This window comes from Nycticebus coucang, chromosome 2 (genome assembly GCF_027406575.1).
Source record: "Nycticebus coucang isolate mNycCou1 chromosome 2, mNycCou1.pri, whole genome shotgun sequence".
Classification (NCBI taxonomy): domain Eukaryota; kingdom Metazoa; phylum Chordata; class Mammalia; order Primates; family Lorisidae; genus Nycticebus; species Nycticebus coucang.
Genome location: NC_069781.1, coordinates 74,024,791 through 74,050,063, shown reverse-complemented (window position 1 = coordinate 74,050,063; position 25,273 = coordinate 74,024,791). Strand labels below are relative to the sequence as shown.

The window sequence follows — 25,273 nt, the reverse complement described above, 5'->3', positions numbered from 1 at the left end:
AGAGAGGTGTAAGGTAAGTTCAGTGGAGACCACAGTTGGGTGCCCACTGAGTTTTCAGGAGACAGCGGGAACTCGAGGCTGGAAGATAGGGGGAGGGCAGCTCAGGTTGAGAAGTCTGGACAATTAGGATGGTGCTGAGTTGGGGATGGCCACACTGAGCAGGCTGCAGCTCTGACAGCAGGATCAGGGAGACTCTCACCAGCATAAGATTGATCTTTCAGTGGAGTGTGTAGGATGGGTCAGGTTCCTTGCATGGTCTCTGAGCATTTTTGTTTCTATAGCTTAAATGAAATTTGTATTTCAATTATTACTGTATTTCAATTTGTATACAATTAAATTTGTATTGACAGTAATTCTTGAACAGTGGGGCTGGAATATGTAGATCATGCATACCTGGTTTTGGACTTGCCATGTGGGCTTTGTATCAGGGTAGTGGGAGGATCACACGTTCTTATTTGAATGTCTTTAGTCCCACATGTACAACCAGCCCTTGAGCATACATTGCACATTGGAAGTACACATTACATACTTTTTTCTTTAACATGTGGGAAAGGGTGTGGATTGGCACTGACTTGGGCTGGCCCCAGTGTGATGTCTATTCTGGCCAGACATCAGGGGTGAGGTGGGTAGGAAGTCAGGGGCAGGGTTGAGGAATTCTTACTTTTTATACTTCCTACTCTCTGTATTGTTTGGATTTTTTGCACCATGGCCATGCAAGCCTTATATAATTATAATGAAGACATTGAATTACAGTACTGTAAAGTTAAGTAATTAAATATAATTTAATATAATATAATTACAGTGCGTTAGTACAGTTCCACAAATGTTTTCCAGCTTTGTAAGTGACTTTTCTGTCCTGAAGTCCAAGCAGAATGACATCCTTAACTCTAGGTTGCAGGTACTCTGTGCGTGTATCACCTCAGATGGCGAACCGAATTGTGGACTCTGCAAGGAGCCTCCTCAACAAGTTCATACCTGACATCTATATTTACACAGACCACATGAAGGGCGTCAACTCTGGGAAGTAAGTCTATGTTTTTGGAGTCTATTTCTGCAGCTACCGTAGCCTTTTTCATATGCCTGTTCTAGTTGAGGTTAAAACTGCCAGCTCAGAGCTTGGGCAGCCAGAGGAAGAATAATTTCAGAATTAATTTCCTTGTGATTTATTCTTGTTGGCATTTTCTGAGTGCCTGTTGCATGGAAAGTGGCTAGTGCTAGTAGCTGAGGGTCCCCTGCCTAGCCTCTGGGGATTAATATTAATGAACCATGCTCCAAGCTTTAAACTCCATCTATGCTTTGTTCCAACAAAAGATTAAAATGAACAACTTCTTTCACACTGAGTAAATAACAGGATAGGGTTAAAAATTCTTTGTCAGATTCTAAGTGAATATCATTGTTTCTCTCCATCCATGGAAACAACACACTTAGATCCAGAGAAAGTTGTTACTGCAGATTTGAATTTGGCTTAGTTAAAGCCTTTGCTTTGCTAAAAAGTAAGACTACTAAATAAAAACCAAAATTAAAAGTTTAAAAATCAGAAAACATTTAAATAAGGAAAATAAAAGAAAACCAAAATGGAAAAAAATGATAATCTATGTACTAAAAATTCCTTCTTTAGGCTTTCCTTGTGTATTTAGAAACCAGAAAATTATGGGAGCAATTAAAACCACTTTTTTAATTGTGAAAATGTTAAACATACAGACATGTGTGTGATGACATTTTCACTTAAAAGCCTTTGGGCAAAGTAGATTTGAGGTGTTAAAGTTTGAATTTTGTGGAGAAGTGCTTTGTGTTTTATTGTTTGTGGACTGATCGTCTGTTGTCACCAGACTCTGTGAGATCAGGAGCTCTGGTGTTTACCGTGGTGCCCCTTGTTCACGAGGCTTCCCCCAGGCGTGTGCTGGCTGTATGAATAAATGTGTCAGTGATGGTCCTGGACAAGAAGGGTGTTAGGTTCTGGCTGTTGGGTGGTTGAAGCACGATAGGAGAGAACATGGTGCCAGTTCATCAATTATATAATTGTACTCTAAGTCTGAAGATGTCCTTTGAAGACAGAAACATGAAGATATGCCCTTTCTAGTCCCTTTCTGGCCTGTGTGGTGTATTTCCTTATTGGGGAGTGGAAGGAAGCCTAATGTTTCTCAGGAAGTTTTGGTCAGGTGGTTTCCAGGCCTCTTGTACTTCTGAGTTGGTACCCAGCTGAGGGTTGAGTTAGTTGTGTGTTGGGGAACTGGTGTGGGCTTTGGGACCTAAAAAATCTGTTTGAAGCTCAATTTCTAGCTGTGTGGACCTGGTGCAATCTGTTTGAAGCTCAATTTCTAGCTGTGTGGACCTGGTGCAGGTTGCTTCATTCCCTCATTTGTCAAATAGAGATAGTGATGTCCAGTCTGCAGAGCTATAGCATCACACTATTTGCAAAGTCCCTAGCTCAGGAATTGGCAGAAAGTAGGTGCACAATATGTGGTAGGCATTTTTCATGTTATGTTATGCTATTGATTGTTAAAATTCTCACAGTATGACCTTTTACAGTGTAGGCAGTAGGGGAAGGATAGCTAAGAGGGAAAGCAATTTGAAATCCTATCTCTTTTGTTCATGCCTGTGTGCCCTAAGTGTATGTGCAATGTAAGCTAATCGCAATGCTATGAGGTTCAGCCAGAAGGAAGCCTTAGAACACAGTGCTGTCAAAAAAGTGTGTGTTTTTGCTTTGCTTTTTGCTGGTGAGTATAAATCCCATTTCATTAATCTGCTCAGTGTCTTTGCTTTGCATCCCCAGGTCTCCAGGCTTTGGGTTGTCCCTGGTTGCTGAGACCACCAATGGCACTTTCCTCAGTGCTGAGCTGGCCTCCAACCCACAGGGCCAGGGAACAGCAGTGCTTCCAGAGGACCTTGGCAGGAACTGTGCCAGGCTGCTGCTGGAGGAAATCTACAGGGTAGGTCCTGAGCCTCTGCAGGGTTTGGGAGGAGAGTGATCAGGAAGCAAGTTGTTGTCACTCATTCTTAACCTTTGGCAACTTTTTTTCCTCTTCCAAGGGTTTAAACTAAGGAGTTAACCTGTTCCTAAGCATTTTATTATTTAGGATTAACTAGTTTAACATTAGTTGAACTAGTCAGTGAGTAGAGATCTCCAGCCTCACTGGGTTTGCCGGGCATGTAAATTTTAACAGAGGGCAGAGGAAAGAACTGGAACAGAGTCGTAAAAGAAAGAGCAGGTGAAAGAAATGATGCAGGTATGGTAGGGACTGGCATCTGCCCTGATCAAACATGGTACCGTCTCTCGGCTCCACAGTCTTGCCATTTGGGAATGGAGAATCGTTTTCAGATTTTTCAAGAGAAGGTAGAAATCTGAATTATGTGACAATTGATTCAGATATAAAATAATGTCAGCAGGCTAGATTTTGCAGTGTATTCTAGAGCGTAGAAGAATATCTGGGGAAGGCAGGTCTGTGGCACAGGCTGGCAGGGGTTTTGGAAAACATGAATATGAGGGTCAGAGAAAGAGTGACATGATGTCAAAGACAGACTCAATCAATTATTTGATTTCTACAGCTCTGCCGGTGGAACGCAGCTTAGACCCACACACCGTTTTAGTGCTACTGTCTTTCTCTGTTGATCTGTATGTGCAGCACGCACAGGTGCTTTTTCCTTCTTCCCCCCAAAAGTTGAGGTGACCTAAGGGAAGGAAGAAATTAGGAGAAGGGAAGATGATGGCAAAAGGAGTAAGATGCAGTTGTCTGAAAAGTACTTCCTGTCAGATCCTATGTGCTTGGTTAGATAAGGGTCACATATCTGGACCTAAGATTTCTGTGAGCCTGCACTGTCGTTTGCCCTGGTCCCACATCAGGAAAACTAGGACAGGCTCTGAGGGATGCTTATTTCTCTGCTGTATGTGCTGGACTCCAAATTCGTCAACTGCATATTAGCAAGAAGTGTAGATGATTTGCTATTGGATGGTGTATAATGTTTATAAATTGTCTCTCGTTTTCACCTAAGGAGCTGAAGAGATTTCCATCTTTGTATTTATCTGTCTATTTCGTCTCGGTTCTTAGACATCTCTGATCTCCAAGGAAGTTTTGCTCTGTTTTAAAATAGCAAAAATTACATCTGAGGACCCAGTGAAATAAAATCGGCAAAGTATATACAGTGATGATTTGTTTTTCTTTTAATTCTTCCTTTTGCCACTGGTTCAGTGTATTAATCGCAGTAGCAGGGGAAACCTGGGCAAGCCTCACGGCAAAAAGCAGCTTATTGTCACAGTCTGCTTCCCTGAGTGAATTCAGTGTTCTTGAAAACATCTTACTGGTTGCAAGGCGGGATAAATGAGAATGGACTATTTCAGGATTAATTAAAATTTCCAGGACCTAAATGACTCTATTTAATGTCCCATCTTACTAAAAATGGAAGACAAAGAACCTGTGTTTGTATCTTCAGAAGAGTGACTCTGTCTCCTCTATTTATCATTTAGCTGGGAAGTCTTGGAGGCAGGAGATGAAATCCTCCTGAAGGACGAGGTATTTTTTCACAAGTCCAGTGTAATCAAAGTCTGGCCTTAGAAGTTTTGATGCTAAGTCAGTTCAATTTTGGGTGCTTAATTTAATAATATTTTGAAAGATGGGCCGTAACTAAAAAGTTTAGTGATAAATGATAAAGAGGTTGCCCTGCCAGTTACTTAATTTATCAAGTTTGTTGTCTAAACAGTAGTAAGTGGGAAAAAGGAATATGTGATATGTGTGACCCTAAGCTCCTGGTTGGCTTGTGTAGGTTTCCTTTTCTTGGTCCTGTAGTGGCTGGCAGGCCTTCTCTCTGCCTGACCATGGGGGCACTCCCTCCCTTTTTAATAGACCTTGGGAGACTTGGAAGCATCCCATTTCAGAACAGCACAGTAGGAGCTTTGGGCACAGCTACAGCATTGGTTGGTTTCATACCCCACAAATAGCAGATTATAAGGCTCCTGGTGAAAGCACAGCCCACTAGTCCACAACAGAAAAAACATGCAGCTTAATTAAAGTTATTTTAATTTTTTATTTACTTGAGATCTACATTAGACCATTCCATTATGCTTAGATGAAGTTTGTTTTAGTAAGAAAATTTCCTTTGTGTGTCTATGATTTTTATTATCATTATTTATTTATTTGTGTGTGTGACAGAGTCTCTCTCTGTCACCCTGGGTAAAGTGCTATGGCATCACAGCTCACAGCAACCTCAAACTCTTGGGCTCAAATGATTCTCTGGCCTCAGCCTCTCGAGTACCTGAGACTATAGGCTCCTGCCACAACACCCAGCTATGGGGTCTCACTGTAGCTCAGGCTGGTCTTGAACTCCTGAGCTCAAGCAATCTACTCACCTTGGCCTCCCAGTGCATTAGGATTATAGGTGGATTTTTATTATTTTATTTATTTATTATTTTTTCTATTGCAACAGCGTCTTACTTTGTGGCCCTTTGGTAGAGTGCTTTGACATCATAACTCACAGCAACCTCCAACTCTTGGGCTTAAGTGATTCTTTTGCCTCAGCCACCCAAGTAGCTGGGACTATAGACTCTCGCCACAACGCCCAGCTTTTTTTTTTGTAGAGATGGGATCTCACTCTGGCTCAGGTTGGTCTCAAACCTCTAAGCTCAGAGCAATCCACTCTCCTCCGTCTCCCAGAGTGCTAGGATTACAGGCGTGAGCCACTGCACCTGGCCTGGATTTTTATTATTAAAAGGATGAAAATACTTCCTTCTTTTCTGAATAATTCTTTACAAAACCATGCTATGACATGATTTGAATGAATAATAAAAATCCATTGCTTTTAAAGGTGCTATTTATCAAAATTTTAGGCCTTGATCTAATTTGTCCTGTTTTCTTGTCACTTACCAAACTCTCTTCATTCTGTCCCAGGCTTTGTGGAAGTGCCCTTTTCTGTCTGTCCTTTTAACTGCTTCATCTACTGCCTGCCTTCCCACGCTGCCCCACCCTTGGATTGTGGATACTGGCTCCCTGTACTTCCAGAGGGGCAGTCCTTTCCAAACACCCTTTCAGTCTGAATGTCCCTCTAAAACACTGTTCTAATCACTTCATTCCAGGCAACAGAGACCTTCACTTGTTTTCCACTTTCCTAAGATAAAGTCAGAATTCTTTTATTATTATTATCATTTTTTTTTATTAAATCTTAACTTTGTACATTGATGCATTTATGGGGTTCAGGGTACTGCTTCGATATACAATGTGAAATGCTTACATTGAACTCAGTAACATCCATCACAATTATACTCATTTCTTAATAGTTTTGAAATGTACCATTGCATCATGTGCATTAGGTGAGGTTCCCCCCAAACACCCTCCCTCTCTCTCCTCTTCTTTTCTACTTTCCCTTCCCCTCAGTCTCCTCTTCCCTTCCACTTTCTGGACTATAGTTATGTTTTACCATTCATATGAGTGTGTAGGTGATTATATACTGTAGTATTGAGTACATTGGATACTTTTTTTTTTTCAATTCTTGAGCTACTTCACTAAGAGGAATATGTTCCAGGTCCATCCATGTAAACATAAAAGATGTGAAGTCTCCATCTTTTTTTATGCCTGCGTAGTGTTTCATGGTGTACATATACCAGAATTTGTTAATCCATTCATGGGTTGATGGGCACTTGGGCTGTTTCCATGTCTTGGCTATTATGAATTGGGCTGCAATAAACATTCTGGTGCAGATGTCTTTGTTGTAAAATAATTTTTGATCATCTGGGTATATACCTACTAAAGGAATTGCAGGGTCGAACATTAGGTCTATTTTTAGTTCCTTGAGTATTCTTCAAACTTCCTTTCCAAAAAGGTCGTATTAGCTTGCATTCCCACCAGCAGTGTAGAAGCATTCCCTTCTCTCCACATCCACGCCAACATCTTTAGTTTTGGAATTTTGTGATGTGGGCTAATCTTACTGGAGTTTGATGATATCTCAAAGTGGTTTTGATTTGTATTATCTCTGATGATTAAGGATGATGAGCATTTTTTCATGTGTTTGTAGGCCATGTGCTTGTCTTCATCAGAGAAGTTTCTGTTCAGATCTCTTGCCCTCATAGAAATGGGTTTATTTATTCTTTTCTAATTGATTAGTTTGAGTTCTCTGTAGATTCTAGTTATCAGACCTTTGCAGAGGTATAACCTGCAAAAATCTTCTCCCATTCTGAAGGTTGTCTGTTTGCTTTACTTACTGTGCTCTTGGCTGTGCAAAAGCTGTTTAGTTTGATCAGATCCCAGTAATGTATTTTTGGTGTTGCTTTGATTGCCTGGAGGTGGGGTGGGGGGGTCCTCCTCATAAAATATTCTCCCAGGCCAATTTCTTCGAGTGTTTTCCCTACACTCTCTTTTAGTATTTTTATAGTTTCATGTCTTAAATTTAAATCTTTTATCCAGTGAGAATCAATTTTTGTTAATGGTAAAAGGTGAGGGTCCAATTTCAGTATTCTACAGGTCGCTAGCCAGTTCACCCAGCACCATTTATTAAATAGGGAGTCTTTCCTCTATTGAATATTTTTGATAGGCTTGTCAAAGATCAAATGGCGATAAGTAGCTGGGTTCATCTCTTGGTTCTCTATTCTTTTCCATAAATCTACTGCTCTGTTTTTGTGCAGGTACAATGCTGTTTTGATCACTATAGATTTATAGTATAGCCTGAAGTCTGGTAATGTGATACCTCCTGATTTGTTCATATTTCTGAGTAATGTATTTGCTATTCGAGGTTTTTCCTGATTCCATGTAAAACGATGTACTATTTTTTCAAGTTCTTTAAAGTATGACAGTGGTGCTTTAATAGGGATTGCATTAAATCTGTAGATTGCTTTGGGTAGTATGAACATTTTAACAATGTTGATTCTTCCCAGCCATGAGCATAGTATGTTTTTCCATTTGTTAACGTCTTCAGCTATTTCTTTTCTCAGAGTTTCATAGTTCTCTTTATAGAGATCTTTCACGTCCTTTGTTAGGTAAATTCCCAGATATATCATATTCTTTGTCATTACTATAAAAGGAATAGAGTCTTTGACTATATTTTCAGCTTGACTGTTGTTGGCATACATAAAAGCTACTGACTTGTAAGTATTGATTTTGTATTCTGAGACTCTGCTGTATTCCTTGATCACTTCTAAGAGTTTTGAAGTTGAGTCCCTGGGATTTTCCAGGTATAAGATCATATTATTGGTGAAGAGTGAGAGTTTGATCTCCTTGAACCCTATGTAGATACCCTTGATCACCTTCTCTTGCCTGATTGCGATGGCTAAGACTTCCATTACTATGTTGAATAGCAGTGGAGACAGTGGGCTTCCTTGCCTTGTTCCTGATCTGAGTGGAATTATTTTCAATTTACTCCATTCAATATGATATTGGGTGTGGGTTTGCTGTAGATGGCCTCTATCAGTTTAAAAAATGTCCCTTCTATACCAATTTTCTTAAGTGTTCTGATCATGAAAGGATGCTGGATACTATCAAAGGCTTTTTCTGTGTCAATTGAGAGAATCATATGATATTTGTTATTTTATTGATGTGATGTATTTATAGATTTGCGTATATTGAACCAATCCTGTAACCCTGGAATAAATCAACTTGATCATGGTGTATAATTTCTCTTTTTTTTTTTTTTTTAGACAGAGTCTCACTTTGTCACCCTCAGTACAGTGCCATGGCATCACAGCCCACAGCAACCTCATACTCTTGAGCTTAAACGATTCTCTTGCCTCAGCCTCCCAGAGTAGCTGGAACTGTAGGCACCTGCCACAATGTCCAGCTATTTTTGTTTTGGTTGCAGTTGTCATTGTTGTTTAGCAGGCCCAGGCCGGGCTTGAACCTGCCACCTTTGGTATATGTAGCCAGCACCCTACTCACTCAGCTACGGGCGCCAAGCCATAGTGTTTAATTTTTTTGATGTGTTGTTGACTGTTTGCTAAGATCTTATTGAATATTTTTGCATCTATATTAATTAATGATATTGGTCTATAATTTTGTTTCTCTGTTGGATCCTTTCCTGGTTTGGGTATCAGGGTGATATTTACTTCATAGAATGTGTTGGGAAGTATTCCTTCTTTTTCTATGCTTTGGAAAACATTGTATATGATATAGGTACTAGTTCCTCTTGAAAAGTTTGATAGAATTCGGATGTGAAGATGTCTGCTTCTGGACTTTTCTAGGAGATTTTGTATTGTTGATGCTATTTGAGTGATTGCTACAGGTCTATTCAAGATTTCTAATTCTTTCTGATTGAGTCTAGGTAGGTGGTGTGCTTCCAGGTATTGGTCTATTTCCTTCAGATTTTCATATTTCTGGGAATAGAGGTTTTGTAGTAATCTGAGGATTTTTTGAATTTCTGGAGTGTCTGTTGTTATTTCTCATTTCTCATTTCTCATTTCTGTTAGACAACATTAGAGATTTTACTTTTCTATTTCTGGTTAGGTTGGCCAAAGGTTTATCACTTTTGTTAATCTTTTTGAAAAACCAACTTTTTGTTTCATCGATCTTCTGAATGATTCCTTTGTTTTCAATTTCACTTAATTCTGCCCTAAGTTTGGTTATTTCTTTCCTTCTGCTAGGTTTGGGGTTGGAATGTTCTTCCTTTCCAGTTGCTTGGGATGATCCATTAAGTTGTTGGCTTTCTTTCTTTCTGTTTTCTTGATGAAGGCTTCCAATGCTATAAATTTCCTTCTTAGGACTGCTTTTGCAATATACCCCAGGTTTTGATAATTTGAGTCTTCATTATCATTTTGTTCTAAAAATTTGGTGATTTCCTTCTTAATCTCGTCTTTGACCCTTAATCTTGTCTGTGTCCTAGGATATGATCTATTTTGGAGGATGACCCGTGGTCTGATGAGAAGAATGTATATTCAGTTTTCTTAGGGTAAAATGTTCTGTAGAGGTCTGTAAAGTCCATTTGTTCTAGGGTTAGGTTTAAGTCTAATATTTCTTTGTTGAGTTTCTTCTTAGAGGATCTATCCAAAACTGTCAAAGGGGTGTTAAAATCTTCAAGTATTACAGTGCAGCAAGATATCAAGTTGTTCCTGTCCATTAGGGTCTGCTTTATGAATTGGGGAGCATTCTGGTAGGTTGCATAAATGTTAATTATTGAAATCTCTTCATGTTGGGTGTTTCCCTTGACAACTATGTAGTGACCTTCTTATCTTTCTTTATGTTTGTTGGTTTAAAGCCAGTTGTATCTGCTACTAAAATTGCAACCCCTGCCTTTTTTTGGTTTCCATTTGCCTGTAATATAGAAGTCCATCCCTTCACCCTGAGTCTATTTTTATCCTTTAAGGTAAGGTGAGATTCTCGTATTCACAGATATCTGGTCTGAGTTTATATATCCAGTCAGGCAGCTTGTGCCTCTTTAGAGGACAATTTAAACCATTCACATTAATTGAGAGAATTGATAAACCTGGTTGTGTTTTGGGTGTCATAATTTTCAGATGTCCAGTGGACATTTTTAATCCTTTCACCACTGTGGAAGTTGGGTTTTGTTCAAAAATTTCTGGGTGAGTTTACTTTGAAGGTAGAGCATATTGCTGCTGGTCATTGTGGAGGATGGGTCTGAGAATATCCTAGAGAGCTGGTGTAGTTATGGCAAATTTCTTCAACATGTCCATGTCATTGAAGTATTTCATTTCTCCATCACAAATGAAACTCAGTTTAGCTGGATACAGGATCCTGGGCTGGAAGTTGTTTTGTTTTAGGAGATTGAAGGTCAATGACCATCTTTTTCTGGCTTGAAATATTTTAGCTGAGAGATCTGAAGTATTATTCTGATACTTCTCCCTTTGTAGGTGATGCTTTTTTCTTATGTCTGGCTGCTTGCAGAATTTTCTCTTTTGTCTTAACTTTGGCAAAGTTAATCACAATGTGTCTAGGAGATGCTTTATTTGTATTGAGTCTTGCTGGGGTTCTGAAACTGTCTGCTATCTGAAGTTCATGCAGTGCTTGGAAAATTCTCCAGAATCTCTTGTAGTAGAGCATATGTACCTTTAGGACCATCCTCTTGTCTTTCGGGAATTCCTCTAAGATGAATGTTTGATCTTTTGGAGTGATACGACAACTCTTTGAGGGAATAATCAGTTTTTGATCTCCCTCTTTTTTTCCCTGTTAGCCACAGATTGTCCTGATGGTTGGTAGTCCACACTATGCCCAGATCTCTCAGGACAAGACCAAACTCTTTTCTCTACAGGGGGCAGAACTTCAGACCGCCATGTGAGGGGGAAAGCGTGGAGTAGGAGTTTGGACTTATGGGGGAAAATATCTGTTCGATTTTATGCCTGGCGGGGTGGTGTCTGGGTTCATAAGTGGGACCTACCTGGAGAAAGAGAGGGTGGAGTTTTGTGGCTCTCTCCTGGAGGTTAAATGAGAGGTCTTTTGTTCCCTGGTCGTTCACAGATAGCCTGCGGCAGGCCTCCTGCTTTAGGGAGGGGTCTCCTCTCCTCTAGTTGATAGTCTTTGTATCTATAATTTGTTTTCTTGAATGCTCCTCCTTGGAGTTAACAGCTTGCTTAACTTATTTCTTGGCTCAGCTCCCCATCTTTGGTTTCACAGAGTCTAATTCCATCCAGTTTTTCTTCCTGCTGAGGGTTGCTTCCAGTCGGCCATCTTCCCAGAATCAAAGTCAGAATTCTTGACCTAGTTAGGAAACCCTCACCTCACTTTGGCTGCCCACCTTCTCTCTGCTAATGTTTCACAGGCAGCTTGTAGTGCCTCTCAGGCTAGCTTCCTGGCTGTTCGTTGCTGGCCCTGTGCCATCGTTTGTCAGGTCACTACCCTGCTCTTCCTTCCTCTTCAAACACTGCTCATTCCTCCAGGGCTAGTTCAAGTCCTCATTCCCCAAATCCTCCTCTGCTGTCAGACAAACAACACCTCTTCCCTCTCTCCTTCTGTCCCCAACACTGCTGGCTCTCTGATAGCACCTCTTCCTTCCTCCCTCATGATATCTGGTACATGGACCCTAACATTTATTGCATAATAATATTGGTGCACCCTGTAATAAGACTTAGTTGAGAATAGTGGAATAACAACAGTGATAGGAAGTAGAGACTAAGGAGAGCAGTTTAATTTTAGGCAATCTTACGAAAGACAAGGAGCAAGATCTGTAAAGCAGAATTAGTTTTATTGATTCTCTTATTCTCTGTGGGCCAGGTTTTCCTTTTTGGATGGAAAAGGAACTCTTGTTGTCTTAAAATTTGCTAAGTAAGATAGATATTGTTCCCTAACCTTCAGTAACCTGGTAGTTTAAGGAAGAGCAATACATTTTTATAAAGGCTAGTAGGAAGATAAATCCCCTTATTTTTTACACTATTATCAGAGGTACTAAATGAAGTCTGACAGCTAGAGAATGAGTGTCTGCCCCTGAGAATTGATTTATTCCCTATCCTGTGTACGTTAGAAAGGAGGGGGCTGTACGTACATGAACAGCATTGACTGGCTGCCTTTCTGTTGGGTCTGTCCTTGGATAGTAATGTGCTGTGATCGGAAATGATTTCTTAGTTTGAGCTGGTCAGAATCTATAGGAATTGGAAGTCATCCTGCTTTTACTATGTATAATTTAAGTTTAAATCATTTTCAATAAAGTCATCTCAGAAAGAATGATCAGAAATACAGACATTTTTAAGGCACAAAATTAAATAGCAATTATGTGTGCTTCTTATAGAAACAAAATGGCTGGAATGGTTGAGAAAATCAAGAATGAAAGAAGAAAGGCTATCAAAGCATTTATTGCCTCAGGGGAAAGTATTTGAAGAGAATTCTGTCTTATTAATTTGGAAGAAAAGGAAGGAAATGGGGGGTGTATAATATATAAGTGATAAGAATGGAGGGCTCCAAACTTACCAGTCTTGCAGTTTTAGAACTCAGGAAGAGATAAAGAAGAGCAGAAGTTAATATAGCATGGCAAGCAGTTTTTGAGTGTTATTTGCATAAGTGGAATAGTTAGACTCTAAAGGCCATCTCATATCAGATTGACTGTGTTGTTCTACAGCAGATTAAATAAATAGTAGTGCCATCCACTTAACCTTTGGAGTTAACTATGCATCTCCTATAGTACTGATTATCCTTTTTTTCCTGTTTATACTCAATAAAAATGGGTACAATTGCTACTTCAATTACAAAGGGAAAGTTTCATTTTTTCATTAGATTCACTGTAGGAGATTTGAATGTCTTATTAATTGAGATAGTCTCAGCTATTACAGTTGCTTTGATTAACTGTTAGTTTAATCCCCTAATGTTAGTTGATACATGGATTACTCTTATAAGACCTATATTCTGTTTTATTATTTTCTGACTTTACAGTCTGCTATTCCATGGGTTCTGATATTCTGAATATTCCATGTTTCTGTTTTTTAAGTTTTTTCCTTCTCTCTTCTGTTATCCATTGTCTAGTTTATACAATGATTAATTTGTGTTTACAGGGTGGCTGTGTGGGCTCAACCAACCAAAGCCTGGCTCTACTGCTCATGACCCTTGGACAGCAGGACGTTTCCAAAGTCCTGCTAGGACCACTCTCTCCCTACACGTAAGTTGTTTTTTTTCAATCTCTTTATTCTGTTCAGTTTAATTTTCTAATTGCACAAAATGACAAAGGTGTTGTGCAGTGCCTAGTTTATCACAGTGAAGGTCTGCTTGTGTTGATCCTTAAATGAGCCAGCACTTGTCACTCTTAACCTGGTCTTTCTTTTTACACAGAAGAATTTTTGTCTTTCTTTCTGTCCTCATTCCTGTCATCTCCATGTAACTCCAACTGTATGGTGATCTTCTGGGCTTTTGTCTGTGCTTTAGTGTTTCCACTTTGAAGGTAAATGGCTGTTTCTGTATAGCTTGGATTTTGTTGTTAGGTTTGGTAAGTGCTTTTTTCCCTAACAGTCTTACTTGCTGTGGCAAAATAGATGGGTGTTTTTGTCCAAGATGATTGGGTATGAGCTGGCTGGGAAAGAAGAAAGGCAGAATTTGTAGTAATACTACAGGACGAATAGGACAATGGTAGAAGTGAGTTTGGGCCATTGGATATTAGCAGAAGTTGACTGCTGAGATAGAAAAGCAATCCCTCTCCCAAAAAAAAAAAAAAAAAAAATAGCTTACCAGAAAACTTGAATTATAAATAACACAGTGAATAGATTTCCCATCTATCATAACTGAGGTTGCTGAAAACTGTCTGTTTTGTTTGTACATGTGCATAAGGCCATCTGTGGGTGGTGAGCTGGGTGGGAGGAATGCTCAGGTAGAAATGAGACTGAACTGTCCTTTTTCGGTTATCATGGTACCGATGCTGTGTATCTGAAAGGTACAGTACTGTGATAACTGAAGAATGGTGGTGCCATCACGTTGAGAAAGGGATATGTGCCAGTGCAGCTTTGGGCCATGGCTAGAAACCAAGAGCTCCAGAGAGAATCTTCTAAAGGGTTTTGTTTGTTTGTTTTTTGGTGGTGGGAGGTTCTTTTGGAACAGGAAAAAGGAGGCGAATACATTCTGTTAGCAATGGAGTGAGATGGTAAGCAGGAAATTGGGAAGGACCACGTTATCTCCTGATAACTTGTGTAAACTGTTTCACAGGACAGGAAACCTAAAATTGAGTAATCTTAAATGGCATGCTGACATCAGTAGTCAACATTGCTGAAGTAGACTTAGTGGTTAGCATTTGGAGAGGAGGTGAGGGCTGGAGAGATAGCGCCCTAACTGTAGAGATTCACTTCCCGTGGAGAGTTTACTGGGCAGCCATGTGGGACCACCCTGGCCTCGCCAGCTTCTCTCCTGGTCTCCTTGCTGCTGTGTTCCCCAGCCCTGCTCTAAGGCCACGGGAGACCTGACCACTCACACAACGTGAGGCGTGTCTCAACGTGTGTGGTCCTGGAGTAAGGAGTTTGGCAGAACGTTATGTGAAAAATGGATTATATATTTGTTTTTCCTTGGCACTTTTCTTTTTTTCTTTTGGAGAATTTTCAGTTTGGCTTCAGGGCTTCCTTTTCAAGTTGGCAGCTTTGCTGAAGATGGTGTAGATGTGACTGGACATTTAAAAAAATTCCCATGTTCTGTTCCACACACCCCTTCACCAAACATTAATTAGTGTCTTTTCTTTCAGAAGCCTTGCCTAAAATTACTGATCTCCTGGGAAAACAAAGTGATCTGCTCTGAATGGAGCTTTAAAAGAGTAGGACAAATTTGTTAAGATGTTGTATTTTGAGACTTGGGGCTATGCTTTAGAGACACTCTCTTTTTTTCTGGATTACCTGCCTCCCAGGGGTTAATGCAGAGGGATCTGCTAGAAAGTGGGAAAGGGTAGCCTCCCATCTTTTTTATTAGGATACTACAGGAAGGCTAAGGTAATTTATCTTTAAGAAAGCTAAATCTGAAGCTGGCTGCAGTGGCTCATGGCTATAATCCTAGCACTTCCCAGGAAGACAAGACAGGAGGATGGCTTGAGCTGAGGAGACCAGCCTGAGCAAGAGTGAGACTCCTGTCTCTACTGAAAAATAGAAAAACTAGCAGGGCGTTGTGGTGAACACCTATAGTCCCAGCTACTCGAGAGACTGAGGCAGGGAGGATCACTTGAGCCCAAGAGAGTTTGAGGTTGTTGTGAGCTCTGATAATGCCATGGCACTCTATCCTGGGCAACAGAGTGAGACTCTATCTCAAAAAAATTTTTTAAAGTGAGAGGGGGAGGGAGGAAGGAAGGAAAGGAAGGAAGCTGAAACTGTTTGGGACTATTTCTGCCCTTAACCAACGTGGAAGGGTCCAGCAGCTGAAAGTGATGAAGGGTGAAGGTGGGACCCAGCAGACGAAGTTAACTTTATATTTGTGAGTACAGTTGAGGGCCAAAAAGGGACAGAATCTATAGTCAGGACCATCATGGCAGGGAAGCAGTTTATTCTAGTTCAGTGGTTCTCAACCTTCCTAATGCCATGGCCCTTTAATATAGACCCATAGGTTGAGAACTGCTGTTCTAGTTAAATTCAAGAGCTTTAGAGACAAGACTATCACATTTATTTTTATATGCAGTTAAAGTTATAGAAACATATTTTGCAAAACCTCAAATTTCTAAAGTAAACCAGAAGCAAGACTCTTCTTGGTTTAAAAAAACATATTTCTTCTGGCTGTTTGCACATGTTTTGATTTGTATCAATAACTTTTTAAATGACTGTTTAAAGAATACTGGATTTAAGGATTTTTTTTTTCCAGTGTTGCTTTCAACTTCTTTCTGGAAAGTAATGGTTTCTATGTTCCTTCCTTATTTTCTTCCCACTGTCTTCAGGAGCTTGATGTTGGTGGTTTTCTTTACTACTTGAGAAAATAAGTCTATGTACACGCGTCAGATTCTCTAGGAAGATCAGAGAGATTTTTTTCTTAGAGTAAAATAGTATTGAATAATACACTGGCATGTTAAATTTATTGGATTTTAGGAGGTTTATAGTTCGTGACAGTGGTTTCACCCTCACATCAACAAGCTTACCTTTATAGTATAGGGAGTATTTATACTTGATTTGAAAGATTAACAAGGCTGGGCACCGAGGCTCACGCCTATAATCCTAGCTCTCTGGGAGGATGAGGTGGGCAGATCACTTGAGCTCACCAGTTGGAGACCAGCCTGAGCTAGAGTGAGACCCCATGTCTAAAACTAGCTGGGCATTACGGCAGGTACCTGTAGTCCCAGCTGCTTGGGAAGCTGACGCAAGAGAATTGCTTAAGTCCAAGAGTTTGAGGTTGCTGTCAGCAGTAACACCACCACACTTAATCCCAGAGTGACTGAGTGAGATGCTGTCTCAAATAAATAAATAAATAAAAATAAAATTAACAGCAAGAAAAATATATATCAATGAACATCTTAATTAGCACTTTTGGAAATTATGTGGAAAAGCATACCATGGTTCCTAGAACTTTCTGCATTCTGCTAATGCACAAGCCTTGGGGTCCATCCAGTCTGTCTAGACTTAAGTTCTGGCTCTGCCTCCAGACACTGTGGAAGTGGTATTTAGCATTTCTGGTCTTGGTCTCATCTGTAGATAAAGTGCATGGTCTGGAAGTCATGGACTTATGGAGATGGGCTGAAGCTCAAATGAGGTCAGGTGAAGTGCTCAGTCAGTGCTGGATACCTCCTTGCCCTGCCCCAGTTCAGTCTCCATCAGATCACTTTGAACACCAAGAGGTCTACTAAACTCACTTTGGCGGATGATCTCAGGCCTGAAGTCAACTGTAAATTGGTCAGTTATCTATAAATATATATCCATTTGGAGCTTTTTATTGTTTGTTTTGAGATGGGGTTTCCTCTGTCACCCATAGCTCTCTGCAGCCTTGAATTCCTGGGCTCCAGCTATCCTCCTGCCTCTGTCTCCTGAGTAGGTGGGACTACAGGCATGCACCACCCATCTGGCTAATTTTAAAAATTGTTGTGGAGATGGAGTCTTGTTATGTTGCCCAGCCTGGTCTTGAATTCTGGGCCTCAAGTGATCTTTCTGCCTTGACCTCTCAAAGTGCTGGCCATGCCTGGACTATATTTATTTATTTTTAAATTCTTGACTTTTTTCAGTCACATTACTAAACAACATACATCTTATTGTTTCCACAAATTCTGTAGGTAGGTGATAATTTAGCAAGCACTGCGTTTATTGTGTGCCAAATCTTGTTTTAAGTGCTTCGAAATATTAACTGACTTAGTTTTCATCATAACTTTATGAGGCAGATACTGTCATATGCTCCCATCTTACAGGCAATGCGATTGATGCATAGGTTGAATTATGTCCCCAGGGTCACACAGACATATGTGGTTCATATTAGATGGTCTCATCCAGAGTTGCCTCTTCCCTAACCTCTGCTCTTATGATGAGCTGAGATCCCATCCGTATAGCTGGCCTCCAAGCACCTTACCTGAGGCACAATACCATGCTGCACCTTTTCAAGAAAGTCTTCATTTCAAATTCTGCTGTAAAATGATCTCTTCTATCTTTAGTTCAAAATCTAAAATAAACCATACCTCTTTGTTTTTTTCTAGCTGTGATAAATGACCTTTTCCCATCACCTGTGGAATGCTGAGGAGCTAGAACCTGTTGTTCTCTTTACACATCCACTGATCAGGGCTTCTTGGCTTCCCCAGTCTGGAACAGCCATATGAAATGAAATGAGATAATGCATGGGAAAACTGGGAGCTGCGGGCCACACCTGCCGCTCTTTGGAATCGGCTTCACTGCACTCTGAATTCTTGTACTACCACTGTGCCTTACATTTACAAAGAGTTTTTAAATGCTAGAAAGCCCCATCACTTTAGTTGTTTGAGCCCCAGAGCATATTTGGCAAATATTAATAGTAAAAGCAAGGGATATCCTTACTTTTCAGATGAAAAAATAGGTCAATGACCTGCTTATGGTGAGTTCCTGTCCAAATGAGGCCTGGGACCCTTATCTCTTTTTTTGTAGAGACAGAGTCTCACTTTATCGCCCTCAGTAGAGAGCTGTGGCGTCACACAGCTCACAGCAACCTCCAAATCCTTGGGCTTAGGCGATTCTCTTGACTCAGCCTCCCAAGTAGCTGGGACTACAGGCGCCCACCACAACACCCGGCTAGGGACCCTCATCTCTTAACAGTGCAGCTAGCCTGGTTCTATTTCTTTTGCTACCTCTGTAAGAGATTATTATTATTTTTTTTAAGTTTATAAAAAAAAAAAATTGAAACAGAGTCTCATTCTGGTAGAGCGCTGTGGCATTATAGCTCACTTCAAACTCTTGGGCTGAAGTGATCTTCTTGCCTCAGCCTCCCTGGTCCTGGTGGCTGGGGCTACTGATGCCTGCCACAATGCCCAGTTAGTTTTTTTTTTAGTAGAGACATGGTCTTGCTCTTGCTCAGGTTGATCTCTAAACTCATGATCTCAAGTGATCCACCCGCATTGGCCTCCCAGAACGCTAGGATTATAGGCATGAGCCACTGTGCCTGGCCCCTATACAACGGAATTTAATAATGTGATTCTTAGAGCAGAGGTCAGGTGGTGTTTGGTAAAGCTGGTATTTGGCAGAAAAAGCACTACCAGTGTATTTGCAAGGTGCTATGTAGTGACCAACTACAGGGGACAACATTGAGCAGATCTTTTTTTACCCCTAGCTCTTTCCCATCATCTTCCAGAGCATCTCTCTACACCTGAGATGTAGGTAACCCTCACTCTGTCCCATATCCTAGTGGCATGGAAACCAGGTGGCTTGGAGTGGGAGGCAGGACCTTCTCTTGTGGTTTCTGTCTATGGGAGCTGCCAAAGCAAGGACACACCTAACTTTGTACCATGCTCTCACCTCACTTTGTACCATGCTTCAGAAGGGGGACTGCATGAGAGGGGCTGTGTTTAAACGGGTGGTCTGGCAGCCTGTCAGATTTGAGGCCATTGGGATTCAGTGAGCAGATGGCCTTTACCTGTTGACCAACAGTGGCACTGGGAACAACCCACTTTTTGAAAATACCCAAGAAAAGTTTTCTCTGTGCTCCAGAATTCTCTGAAAACTGCTTGTCAGATGGACGAGGGACTTTCATAGAAAAGTTGAGGCTCGGCGCCTGTGGCTCAAGCTGCTAAGGCGCCAGCCACATACACCTGAGCTGGCGGGTTCGAATCCAGCCCGGCCCGCCAAACAATGATGGCTGCAACCAAAAAATAGCCGGGCGTTGTGGCAGGCGCCTGTAGTCCCAGCTACTTGGGAGGTGGAGACAGGAGACTCGCTTGAGCCCAGGAGTTTGAGGTTGCTGTGAGCTATGATGCCACGGCCCTCTACCCAGGGCAACAGCTTGAGGCTCTGTCTCAAAAAAAAAAAGTTGATTATTTTTTTGTTTCCTGAAAATAAATCACTTTGTCCAAAAAACAAAAGGGGAAAGTTGCTCACTGAAGATACAGTTCTGTAAGTCAGGAGTATAAGCCCTTCACGTAGGAGTTGCACAGAGCCCCAGTTGCCTAAAATCCTTCATCTGAAAAGCTACTGCTTGCACAGTGTGGTGGTCATTCACTGAAGGACAGAGTTCTCTCAGTCAGCGGTGGGTCTCTCTTTGTCTTGGCTGTGTGGCTGTCTGGTTATATCTGGGAAGTGTGGCTCTATAGCAGTGTTTTTCAACCATTTTTTAATCTCATGGCACACTTGAACCTATAGTGAAACTTCCACAGCACATATAAATTATGTTGATTAAATAAAAAGATTAAAAAGCAGAATATACTTAGAGTGCTTTGAACTTCTTCTGGAAATAATTTAATTAATGATCTTTTAAAAATTTTTGTGGTACACCTGAGATCCTCTGCTCTACAGTATAGTGCCGTGGCAGAGAAGGGTAGGGAAGTGTTGCGAACTGGGGAGGTGGTGCCTTGCTGGGGCTGTAGCCATCCAGAGCTAGGGGCTGCATAGAAGGATGTGGATCAGTACCGCTGGGCCTTTTTTCAAATGCATGTGGATGCAGGATATTCTTCATTTGGCTTTTATTTTTTTATAATTTTTTTTTTTTTCTAAAAAAGAAACAGTGTTGAGACTTCTTCCAGTTTTCCAAGGAGCTTTTCCAGTTCTAGGACGCCACACGAGTGGACGTGAGCAGTGGAGCCCCCACTCAGAGTATTGTGGTTGTGTGCTTCTTCCTGGCTTTTATTTTTTTTATGGAACCTGTTTGTTAGAATTTAATATCACCTATGGTTATTGCTTTTTTTTTTTTTTAAACATGAACATGCTATTCCAGGGCTTTTGCTTTTTAATATCCTAGCTGTGGGAGACATAGGGATAATGGGGCTGATGGTGGGGGAAGGACATTCTGTACCTTTATCCAGTCTCAAATACAGTCTTCCTCAGACAGGCTGAAGGATTGGCAAGACATAATGTAAAAAGTGGAACTAACTTTAATTTTTCTAACTGTTCCAAAGGCTACAAATGCCCCCAAACTGCAAGTATGTAGGCCTGCAGACACTCAATCCTGTGTTCCTCTCATCCTTTTTCAGGAGATCAGAAGCAAGCTGAGGCCCCATAGGAATTCTGCCAGCTGGGGAAGGTGTCTGGGTTTTCAAGCACAGTTGGGTGATTCAGAGTGAAGTAGGCAGAGAGAGACCTTAGGAGCAGAGGGTGTTCCAGGCCTGTATTAGTCTGAGGCAGAAGCAAAGGGAGGCCAAGCTGTTACTGCAGGTGAGCAAGGGAGACGGCTGGCTTTTTCTGAGTTGCTGCTAGCTAAAATCTGTGCCCACAGATGTGGACTGTTTACCTGTGGGTTTGATGTGTTTGTTTTCTTTTTCCCTAGGACTGGGTAGGGGGGGTGATGGGATGGATGGCTGGAAAGCAAAAACAACAAAAATTTAATTGGTTAGTAAGACAGGAAAGGAGAGAACTTCCCTTAATTGCCAAGAATGTTGAAGTTGTTTCTCAAAATTGCCCTTAACTCCTAAATTCTATTCAGTGCCTCTATACTGAGGGCCTTATGATAGTGCCTTGCTTAATATTGGGTTTCAACAAGGGAGGTCAATGCCCTGAAGTTTGTGTATATAATTTAAGAAAGGGGAAGAGAACAAAGGTTTAAACATAAACCTTTAATTAGACACTATGAGCAGAGAATGCTATGGAAATTCAGAGGGGAGGAAACATTGTGTGGGGTGGGGATTATTGGCTAGGAGAGGCTTTGTAGACGAGTCAACAAAACAGGATGTTAGTTCAAAGATGGAAATGAAGTTGAAGGTTCCTAGGTAGAAGGGAAAGCAGAGAATTGGGAGATTTTTCTCAAAATCTCCCACTCACTAGAACTCTTGTTCTCAAGGCGAGTAATCATTAATCATTTCATCTCTTAGTTCTTGACTTGCTGGTCATTTTAGCCAGACAGGGTAAGGAATTGTTTAGCCCCGCTTTTCTTCTTATTGCCTTTCCCTCCTTTGACTAGATCAGTGCTCAGAATAGGGACTGCAGGGGGTGGAAAATTCATGGAAATAGGCTTTATATGTAGTTTGGTATGCGCAGGGTAGGGATGAGAACCTGGATCATTACTTTTTTTAGTGTCACAAATATGTATTTATTTATTTTAAGCAGCTTTATTGAGATACAATTCACATACCACACAGTGTACTCATTTAAAGTGTATAATTTTAAGCATATTCACAGAGTTGTATAATTACAACTATAACCTAGTTTTTGAACATTTTCATCACCCCAGAATGAAACCTGTAACCATTTGCAGCTACTCCCTGTTCTTTCCACTGTCCTCAGCCCCAGGCAACCACCAATCTACTTTCTGCCTAGATTAGCCTATTGTGCCTATTTCATATACTGTAGATAGAGTCATACAATATGTTGTCCTTTATAACTGGCTTCTTTCAGTTAGCATGATGTTTTCAAGATTCATCCATGTTGTAGAAAGTATCAGCACTTCATTCCTTTTTTATGGATGAGTAACATTCCTTTGAATGGATATGCCACATTTTATTTACCTATCCATCAGTTGAGGGACAGTTGGGTTGTTTTTACCTTTTGACTGTTATGAATAATCCTGTTATGAACATTTGTGTACAAGTTTTTATGTGGGTTTATATTTTTTTTTTGTTGTGTGTTTGCATGTAAACCTAAGAGTAGATTTATTGGGTCAAATGGTAGTAAGTCCTTGTTTAATTTTTTGGAACTTCTAGATGTTTTCCCTAGTGGCTGTACCATTTTTCATTCACTAGCAGTGAATGAGGGTTCTAATTTCTCTACATCCTTACCCACACTTTCGTTATTGTCTTTTTTTTTTTCTTTTTCTTGCGACAAAGTCTCACTTCTTCACCCTGGGTAGAGTGCCATGGCCTTATAATAGCTCACAGCAACCTCAAGCAATCCTTCTTGTCTCAGCCTCCCTAGTAGCTGGGACTACAGATGCTTGTCACAACACCTGGCTAATTTTTCTGTTTTTAGTAGAGATAAGGTCTCACTCTTGGCTGGTCTCGAACTCATGAGCTCAAGAAATCAACCCATCTTGGCCTCCAAATATGCTAGAATTATAGGCATGAGCCACCACACTGTGCCTTTGTCTGTCTTTTTTATTATAGTTATCCTACTGGGTATGAAGTGGTATCTCATAGTGGTTTTCATTTTCATTTTTTTAATAACCAGTGATGTTAAGCATCTTTTCATGTGCTTATTGAATATTTGTATGTCTTCTTTAAGGAAACGTCTATTTAGGTCTCTCTCCCTTGTATGAGTTGAGTTTGTTTTTTTAATTGTTTTAGATACCAGACCTTTATCAGATACATGACTTACAGATATTTTCTCCCATCCTCTAGGTCAGTGGTTCTCAACCTTCCTAATGCTGCAGCCCTTTAAAACAGTTCCTGTAGGTCATGACCCACAGGTTGAGAACACTGCTCTAGGTTGTCTTTTCACTTTCTTGCTAATGTCCTTTGATGTACTACACCAAAGATTTTTAATTTTGATGGAATCTAATTTATCTTTTTTTCTCCTCTTATTACTGTGCTTTTGATGTTGTATTTAAGAATGGTTAACAAACTATTGCCTAGCCCAAGGTAATGGAGATTTACTTCTATATTTTCTTCTGTGAATTTTATAGTTTTTAGCTCTTCGAGTTAGGCCTTTGATCTTTTCTGAGTTAATTTTTGTGTATGGTGTGAGGAAGGGATCCAATTTCATCTTTTGCATGTGGATATCCAGTTGTTCTAGTACTATTTGTTGAAAAGATTATTCTTTCTCCATCAAATTATCAATTCCCATAATGTGTGGGTCCATTTCTTGACTTTTAATTCTGTTCCATTGATCTACACATCCAGAATCAGTGTTTTTGAAGCTTCTCAGGTATACAGTCAAGTTTGGGACCCATTTGGCCAGGGTGGGAGTTTGGCTGGTTTGATTGGGAGACAGCACAATACAAGGTTTTTGTAATAGTTCATTGTGGGTATCCAGATCACCCATCCTCACTAAACCAGTGTTCCCCAAACTTGCCCAATAAGAATTGCCAGGGATTGTTAATATTTCTCTGGCCTCTGTGTACTGGGGAGCACAAGGCATGGTAGAGAATGGGGATGGGATAGCACTGAGGGTGACCTTGATTCCAGACTCTTCCACATGGATATTTCCTTTCTACTGGTTGCAAGCTGATCAGAACCTTCAGGAATCTATGTATTTATTGACTGAGACTTTTGGTTGGGCCAGCTAGGATGATGCTGGGTCTGCTAGGGCAGACCTTTACAAACCTGTATACTTGTACTGTGGTCCATCCACAGAATTGGTCTTTACAAGGTATTCTTGGGGTAATGTTATCACTGTGTTAAAGGGGAATTATAAGAAACAGCCCTATGAAACTCCTTGCCATGTTTTACTGTGAGCGTTTCCCTGGACACTTTAATATTACCTCCTGCTGGCCAGGTAACTCACTCCAGTGACTTACTCCAGTAATTCTAGCACTGTGGGAGGCCAAGGTGGGTGGATTGCTTGAGCTCAGGAGTTCAAGATCAGCCGGAGCAAGAACAAGACCCCATTTCTACTAAAAATAGAAAAGAAAAACAGCCAGACATAGTGATGGGTGCTTGTAGTCCCAGCTATTGGGAGGCTGAGACAAGAGGATTGCTTGAGTCCAAGAATTTGAGGTTGCTGTGAGCTATGACAACACCACAGCACTCTACCCAGGGCGACAGAGTGAGGCTCTTGTCTCTTTAAAAAAAAAAAAAAAATTGCCTCCTGCTAAATATGCACAAAACATTAATACTTATAGTTCTCTCCAATCTGGGTTTGCTTTATTTAAATTTTCCATAGTACTTTTCAGGAATATTTAACTTATGTGTCTTGTCTGCATCACTAGATTGAAATCTTCATGAAGGAGGGATTTTTAATTTTGTTTTTTTGGTTGGAAGCGCATGTTTCTGTCCTTGTAAGGGCTACTCAAAAATCATTACCTAAGGCAGACATAGTGGCACATAGCTTTACTGTATTCCTACCTATTGGGAGGCTGAGGTGAGAGGATAGCTTGGGCAACATAGGAAGACCCTCCCTCTTAAAAAAAAATGATCACCATATTTATGTCCACTTCTTAATAGGTATGTAGGACTAAGTGATTTATGTGTCATGTACTAACTTCTAACTTCTTTTTCTTCGATTTAATTTATCTTGCTGTATTGTATGCATCCTTGCAAGCTACCTAAATCTTCTTTGGAAACTGGTAGACTGGAAATAAGTATTATACTATTTAATCAGATTTGGTGAGATGTTTTAATTTCAATCCTTTCTTTTGATCTGGGGGGAAATTAAAAGCTTGGATTCTACGTGTGGGGGGAGGGAGAAATTTTTACAGAAACTAATTCCTTTTATTTTTAATTTGCAAATTTGTTT

General features: G+C 40.5%; 1 protein-coding gene across 7 annotated transcripts in view; it reads left to right on the top strand.

The window, feature by feature from the left end:
• The window catches only part of RCL1 (RNA terminal phosphate cyclase like 1), a 105,360-nt gene that overhangs the window by 40,518 nt on the left and 39,569 nt on the right, over positions 1-25,273 (top strand). For 4 of the 7 annotated variants that reach the window (XM_053573598.1, XM_053573625.1, XM_053573614.1 and 1 more), the window contains exons 6-8: positions 899-1,024; positions 2,774-2,930; positions 13,403-13,506. In XM_053573598.1, coding sequence (XP_053429573.1) covers positions 899-1,024; positions 2,774-2,930; positions 13,403-13,506 — 387 coding nt within the window. Of the gene's footprint in view, positions 1-898; positions 1,025-2,773; positions 2,931-13,402; positions 13,507-16,984; positions 17,183-17,970; positions 21,104-25,273 lie in introns of those variants that run through there. The other 3 variants (XR_008376457.1, XR_008376456.1, XR_008376459.1) reach the window with 3 other exon arrangements.